Source organism: Habropoda laboriosa, unplaced genomic scaffold, assembly GCF_001263275.1.
Source record: "Habropoda laboriosa isolate 0110345459 unplaced genomic scaffold, ASM126327v1 scaffold68, whole genome shotgun sequence".
NCBI lineage: Eukaryota > Metazoa > Arthropoda > Insecta > Hymenoptera > Apidae > Habropoda > Habropoda laboriosa.
This window is the reverse complement of record NW_017100195.1, coordinates 157,204-165,405: the sequence shown is the minus strand read 5'-3', so window position 1 is coordinate 165,405 and position 8,202 is coordinate 157,204. Positions and strand designations below refer to the sequence as shown.

At 38.2% G+C, this 8,202-nt stretch overlaps 1 protein-coding gene across 1 annotated transcript in view; it reads right to left on the bottom strand.

Moving 5' to 3' along the window:
* Nucleotides 1-2,773: 2,773 nt before the first annotated feature.
* LOC108570310 (mitochondrial sodium/hydrogen exchanger 9B2) overlaps nt 2,774-8,202 on the bottom strand; it is a 131,485-nt gene continuing 126,056 nt past the window's right edge. Inside the window, exon 6 of the mRNA XM_017932149.1 lies at nt 2,774-3,378. Within this exon, the coding sequence (XP_017787638.1) occupies nt 2,851-3,378 (528 nt within the window). The 3' untranslated portion in view covers nt 2,774-2,850. The remainder of the gene's footprint in view (nt 3,379-8,202) is intronic.

Sequence of the window (8,202 nt, the reverse complement as noted above, 5' to 3'; positions counted from 1 at the left end):
CTATTCAAGGTTAATTATACAGGCACAGAATATGTACAAGTATCCACGCACACTTGTTCAACGCGTCTGTAAATTACAACGAACAGCTTTCGAACAATAATTCTATAAAATATCCTTATTTATTCAACGTATAAATATATATTTCTCATTTTGCGTGTTTCGTTCTCTGACACATTTCCAGCTATTAACGATCGCTACCGATCAAACGCGTTTCTTCTTTTCGTATTTTTTCAAGTGATAAAAATTTCTAATTAGCTATCAATTAAGTTTTGCTTCCTTGACATCAACACTGATACAAATCGTGCAAATTTAAACGAATAATTTTAATTTAACGCTAGAAATTAAAATTTTTGTAGACGATTTTTGCAAAAAATGAATTTAAATAACTTCAATTTGAATATCTGTAAAGTGAACTCGGACTCGAAAGTAAACTCGAACGCGAACGATTTTAATATCTTGAAATAAATCTTGCTCGAGTGCTAACAATGATAAAAATGTGCTTCGTATCGAAGAAAACACTTTCACGTTTAATAACAATTCGTCGTTTCGTAAAATTTCACAGAAGAATTCAATTATTTACCACTCGAAGCTGCTATATACTGTAGAACTTTATTCCAACAATTATTTATTCAACACTCGCGTCGTTCGTTAATTTGAACGAGGCGAAGTTTTTATTGGACGTACTTTTAATCGAGTTGCAGAACTTCAAAACGTACAAACTCCTCAAGAATATGAGCGGTGAAAAAGATAAAGAATATAGTTGAAAAGTTCTATTCCCTCCATATCCTTGATCTTGCATTAAACAAGATACTTCAGATATTCATTTTTGTAACTGCAGAAAAACTTGATAAAATTCACTTTTGTTCTCTGTGATAAGAAGTGAAATAAACGCAGAGTCCTGTTGGTAGTTCGATATTAATTCAAAAAATTTGCAGTTAACGACAATGCTCTGTTTCATACGCGATATAAATATGCTACTAAAAAGTATATTTAAAAATTCTAAAAATACTCGATAGTTATATATATTGCTTCTTCTTTCGAACAGATAACTTCTTCAACCCTTGGTGTTCTCTTATCGTGTTATCGTACTTCGTATAATTATTTTCTCACACTTTCGAACGACATTAAAAGACCAATTATCTTCCGTATAAAAACCACAAGAAAAATGTGTTCCTCAAAAATTTGTCATATCAAGCTCCCCCCGAAGAAAAATTCTCCGCAGCAATTTAAACGATACGAGTATAATCTGAAACGTTAATAACTGATTGTCAAAGCCTCTACTTCTCACGGAACTATCAAAAACTGTTCGAATCCGTACAACTCCTCATTGCCAAAAAACAATTCCATCGACGTTTCAAACGATAAAATCAAGACAGTCTTTTTTCATTCCTTCCTTTCTTCTTCGTCCCTTTTTTTTTTTTCACTCGTACATGTATTACGCTGTAACGAACATAACATTCATCAAGTAGATACGCAGAAGAAGCTTACACGGTAATATTTCAATGCGATTGCTCTTATCACTATTCGTAAAGTAACTGTTTTTTTTTTTTTTTTTCGTCGCGTGAAACTCACTCTCCCGCTGACGATCGCGTTAAACAATAAGAAGAAGAAGAACAACGAAACTCGGAACTTTTAATTTAAGCAGATCTAAAACTTCGAATTTCGAAAATAAAACACACTCTCACCGTTTCTCTCATTCACACCGAACACATGCTGATCAGTTGCACACGACTGAATTATAAAGGCAAACCAGATAACCAATCGTTTCGACATTTCGACGAAGCTCACAAATTGTTCAATTAGTGCTCGGCGGTTACCACGCGTAAATCACACCCCTGGAACGTTATTAAGATGATACTTAACGCTTAGAAGCTGAAGACGTACCGACGTTCAAGTACATTCGCAAGTTCATCAATTTGCGTTACGTTCTTGTCGATCAGTGGGTAATTTTAGCACAGCGAAGGGTTCGTTGCAAAGTTAGCCAGCGATGCGAAGCGTTGATTAACTTGGAAAGGTGATTTGGCATCGATATTATGTCTTCGAGCCTTGGGAAATTTCATTGAAATTGTTCACAGCTAGCAATGTTGCAAAGTGGAAAGAAAATAATCGAGCTAACTTCTTCGCTGTTTCTTATTTTCATTTTATTTAAAAAGGAGTGGAAATTTTTTTAATAACTGTTGAAAATGATCCTCGAAACACCTTCAGGAAATGATTTCTTACAACTGTTAACCCCTTGCCTTACGATCTTTTTAACGACCGAGCATAAAAGCGTCAGTTATATTTTAATACTTATTCACATTTGGAAATTCTCAGATTTATAAGTAAAAAATAGAACTGGAATTAATATTAGTCTTTCTTGCTTTTGTTGTATTTTGATCGTAATCTGTGACACGAGGTCTGACTTGTAAGGCAAGGGGTTAACAATTATACTAAAATCTTCACTGTTTCTGAAAACGATCGCAACGAAATAATCTCCTTCGTCCATGAACTGACAATCAAAAATGATCAACGTAGCAGGATGGACGAGAAACCTCGAACAAAATTGGAAATAACGTTCCAGGGAAAAACCACATACCACGTCAGCACTCATAGGAATATATCAACTATGCGAGCTTCCATAGATCCAAGCTGTGTAACACCATCCTTAAATTCGAACAACAACAATCGATCGCCTTCATCATCCTTTCTCCATCCAAGCCTGGAACTTAACGGATATTCAAAGTAACAGAATAAAATACAAAGGATAAGAAAATTCTTCGTGCAGAATTCCCTGTGGGCGCAGAGTAGCGCCAGTTGCAAGATCTACGGAGGAGGAATAAGGTAAAACGGTCACGTCTCAACGAAAACGCCTCAAGGCTTCCTCTCGTTTGCGGTCTCCTCGAGGTCTGGATCCTCGTTGATGATGGAAATGTCTCGGATCGAGGGTCTACGCGTTTTCCAGCCTTCGGGCGGCGCCACCGGAGCAGTGGTCTTCGTCAGAAGTTTCGGTCCCGACAGAGAAATTAGGATGGCACCTGTCGGTGCTGTGAGCATAATCGACAGCACGCACATAGTCACCATCGTCTCAGCGTAATACACCTCTTCAGGATCGTTCGGATTCACTTTGTCGAGGGTGGTGGTTGCCAGAGCAGCTTGAACGGTTGCCTTCGCCATCCAGGACAACGCGATGAACACTTTCTCCTTGAGATTCAGCTTCGAGCCGACTCCAACGAGAACGGTGGCCATGATGCGGATCACGATACCGGCCAGAAGGCAACCTATACCGAGATAGACCGTTTTGCCCTCGAGCTCGTCGATTTTGATTTGAGTACCCGTCACGGCGAACAGGATCGGCTCGAAGATCATCCAGAAGATTTCGAACGCCGTGGCCACTGGATTCTGAGGGCAGAAGCGGTTGTAGAGATTAGCAGCGTATATTTGTGGATTCCAGATGATAAGAATTGAGAAATGGTTACAAGGAAGTTTTGAAGGAATACTTAGGTTTCATTTGTCGCGAGGAATAAATATGACACTGTGTGAAGATCTTCTTTATCAGGTGGAATGAATTAGTTTCACTGGTTTCTTTCACATTTCATATCCGACATTTTTCAATAAATTTTGTAGGAAGAAAAAATCGAGGGGGACCCAACGAGAATCGAACCCACGACCTCTGGTCTGTCAGACCGAAACATTACCCACTACGCCAATAGAGCATTTCTGTTTTTTCTCGTTGGTGTTCCTATTAGCGATTCGAGAATAGAAATCCTACAAAAATTTTTTAAATTTTCCAAAAAATTCTCACGAGCTCAATTTCATTGACTTCACGTTTATATTCGTAAGTCGTGTGAAATATATTTGTGCAAGGTCTGGTATTAAATATCGAACTAATATCAGGCGAAAAGTTTTGCTGTCATCAATCATTCGAAACCATTCCGCTTAGGGTCAGCGGAAAAACCTTTTGACAAAATAATCCAGATACACCGAAACGGTAGTTGGCTTCGAGTTTGTCGAGAACTCGCGATCCACGCTGTTCGAGTTTTCGTTATTCGATCGACGACACTTTCCTGCCATTTGTTTTCAAGCAAATACGCTACATGAACAGCTCGCCAGGGACTAATCCTCTTATGCCATAGTATTGCTACGTAACGGTGACACGGTCTAAGCGTTCGACTATCGTATCGTGAAAAATGGGGGAGGCAAAAGTTCGTATGGAATGTCAAAAGCTTATAGGAATATCCTTTTACAGAATTGCGTTCAATATCCTTCTTCTACCCTTATCCACCGTCCATAAAATTTTTTCAACGAATCATTTTTATATCAAAGTGACAATCTGAAAAGAAAAATCGAAATTGGAGGAAATTTTTCGAACGTCTCCCGAAAAGAGTGCGAACGATTCTTTCGAAAGATTCTTCGCTTTTCAAAATTACATTTTTTTATACCGATAAGAGATATTCTATAACGATAATCACCGATTTCGATGAAACTTTAGTATATGGTAGTTCTTAAAAAAATATTCGACACGTATTTTTTTGTATTGGCCATTATTAATACTGAAGGGGTGAAAATCGTCTTCAATGTTAGGGGTAGTAAATATATCTCACCTAATATCTCGAAAACTATTAGAGATATTTTTTAATAACAAATTTGAAAAAGGTCCATTTATTTAAATAACGAATGAAAAATTATTACTTTTTCAACGAATTCAATCTCTAACGATAAACTCAGAAATTCGTCTTGTCGATCTACTCGAAATACTTTTCCAAGTGTCATCAACCAGCACAGAGTATCATAATCATACACGCTTTACCGTGCCTCGAATATTGTTAACAAGAGTCTAGAATTTTCACGGCAAAGTGAAAAGGACGACAAGTGCATATTGTTGGAGAAAGGCGATCTCGTTGATAATTAAAGTTTCACGTTACAGACATTTTCTCCAAGGAATCTGTGATTAAAATAGTCTTCGAATCCGTCATGAATCACGCTTCCCACGATGTCGCGGCGACACAATTACCTCACTCAGGGTGGCGTCGTTATTCTTCCATCCCCTGCCGCGAGAGATCGTCAATATCATTAATATTTCGCCTTGGATATTGCGCCACTTAATAACCTCGACTTAACGGCCTCACTCTTTCTCGTTGTAAATCAACACCATTAATGCCGTAAGCAACGCTATGTCGCCCTTTATCGTCTCGCTTCGAGTCATTAGAACAAGTAAATAATTCCTCCGCGCGTTGGATATCTTCGAGGAAAAATATATTTGCACGTGGTCTTATAAATTCTTTTAATCTTTTGATTTTCTTCGGCGTTGGTATGCAAGGTAGGTGATAATTTACTTATTTTAATTAATTTTTAAACGATACGAAATTTTACAACAACGTCTTTATTCTTCGTTAGATCGTCAGATGATAAATGAATTCAGGTCGCTGTAAAAGAATACGAAAAGAGCGAAATCGTGTAGAGCACGTTGAAGAGCGATTTGTGAATAGAAACTTTTAAAGAAATTAATATAACGAAGTTACCTGAAAAATGGGAAAAGTAAGGTACAAATTGAAAGCAATGTATCTAATATTTGGTCATGTGAAGTATATTAAATTTGATTGCTCGACAATTATATTGACATATAATTATTAAAACCAGTCATAAACAGCGTATTACTCGCTAATAAACCTTCCCATCGACATAAATTGCTTTCCAAATGTAAATTACTCTCGTGATGCTTTAATCTTGACCCTAGCCCAAAAAGATACAGCCAAATACAAATTACAAACTCTAAATACACGTCCTCGAAATAATCTCTACACCTGTGCATATAATTTTAACAGTGATCAGTTTTAAAAGCACCCTTGGAAGTCCGCCATTTTTAAATCGACTGATTGGCAAAACTAGTCCGATGTATGTCGTGTTTGTACTCATTTTAATTGGGAAAACCCCACCAATCCATTGGTACTACTTTTATAAAGATCAGATGAAAATTAAAGAAATCGAAATTTTTGACATCGAAGTTTCCCTTTCAAGTGCTTAATCTTGTCGTTGCTTAAAGCTACGTCTATCTCACTTACTCTCGTTTTATCTGTTCTCTTTCATAATGAAACTATTCAAGAACCAACTCCTAGAACCAAAATACTACCCTGCTCGCGAGAATTGAACCGAACGAACTCGATCCTGTACAATTTAACCGAGCGCACTACTGTACTCGCGTACAGCAGTGTGCATAAACCAGGGAACAATGAATACACCATCACAAAGAATCACAGTATACATCTATAGCTATCACGTATTCAACACCCATTGTTCCCAAGCGGTAGCTCAAAGTCCAGCTTAAACCGGGCATCGATGACACGATTGGTAATCGCGAAATATAAATTCTCGGCTAAGGACCAATCCTGTCGCGTGTCCGTGGCATAAGCCGTTGTACAATTCGACTGAGCAGTTGATTTCGCGCAATTGAATTGCACCGCTTGTACGCCGGGCATGCATTAATTAACGCCGGTCGGCTCGATCGAATAAGTTAATTAGGGGTTGCCAGTTCTTTTCATCGCCGCCGAATCGGTCGAGTTTCTTTTTCCGCTCCCTTCTTCTTCATCCACTGTTCACATCTCTCCGTTCACTTTCTCTCTCTCCCTTTTTCTTTCCAACCCTTCTTCGCGTCTTTTTTCTTTTTTTTTTCACCTTCGTCTTACCAACAGCACTTTCGCGAGGGGGCTTTCAGTGCCTGTAACCAGAGCAACCCTCGGTATTTCGCATAATTAATGAAATCGATCGTCGTTAGAGGAACGCGAACTTCATTATATAACCTCCAGTACTTAATTACCAGCCGCTCCTATTCTCTGGCGTCGATCGCGCGTCGCTTTGCCCTCCCCTGTGTGCTTCTCACTCTGTTCGTCGAGGCTCGCGCGAGCTTACGTGCCCGGCTGCATTATCGTACGAAATCACCTATTTACTGGATCTTCGCAGAGGGAGAGAAACGACGCCCCTTCGTCGTTTTAATGGCGAGGCTGACACGTGTGTCCATTGAGAAACGCCGTCCTGATTTATTCATTGATTTTGAATTTTCTTCGGTCTCTTTTGGACGACGTTGCCTTAGGTGCGTTGGTCGAGTAGGTGGATTTGTTGTTGGTTTTATTATTGTCAGCTGATTGTGTTTGGGATAGAGGAATTTGTTAAGGACATTTTAATATAAAGTTTAAGACATGCTTAATTTTGCTTGTTTGGTTTGAAACTTCTGTTAATTTTAAGAATACGTTTAAAAACTACGATGGATAAGAATAGTTTGACACCGACGTCAAATTTTATACCGTGAATGTTTTGTTACATTAATTTATTATGCGTTGAAAATGAATTGTTCAACATAAATATTCAAGGTTTATTTAATTTTGGTCATTTCGTTTGAAACGTCAATTATTTGCAACAATATACAGTAAATTCTCCACAAGTGTCAGTCCACAAGGAAGCTAAACCTGACACTTGTAGAGTCAGGGACTACGTTTTCCAGCCTCGCGCCCGCCTTTGTAGTTTGCCGAACGTAGACAAGGACAGCGAATAAAAGATAAGCATGAAACGTCAGTCGAGGCAACCAAGCGATTTAAATATCAACTTTTTTAATTTTTCTGATGAAAATGACATAAAACACGACATAATTTGAACAACATTTAATTAATAACACGTTCACTGTCACGCCAGATTTACAGGTTGCTGTCAGGCGGCCAAAATTCTCGTACGTATTCCGAAAACCGATTTTTAATTGCGAAACACTACTGAGACGGTTTAATTTGGGGCAGCCAACTCATATTTGAGCTGGCAATACACAATACAATTAACTACTAAACCAAATCACCAGAAAAAAACCCATTTTTGTAACTCACTGTTCGCTGATTAAACAGCTGAGCTCTGCAACGTGGATTTGACTGCATTTTCTCCTTCCTTCCTTCCTTCCTCCCAGTTAGTTCCGATTGATTTTGCAAGACTCACAAACTCACAAAGTGTGAGTCACTGTGGAATGGACGACGCGAAAAGTACTTCGAAACGCGATTTATTTCAGTTTTATTCAGAAAGGGAGAAACCGCGAATTTATATTATTTTCAATATTATTATTGAACTAAACTTTCGTAGAACGCGAGTGAAAAATTGAAAGAATCAAAAGAAAAAACGCGAATTCGTATCTTTCTCGATTCTAGAATATAAGAAAATTTGAATAAAATACGCGACGAGAATTGAGGAGAAGCA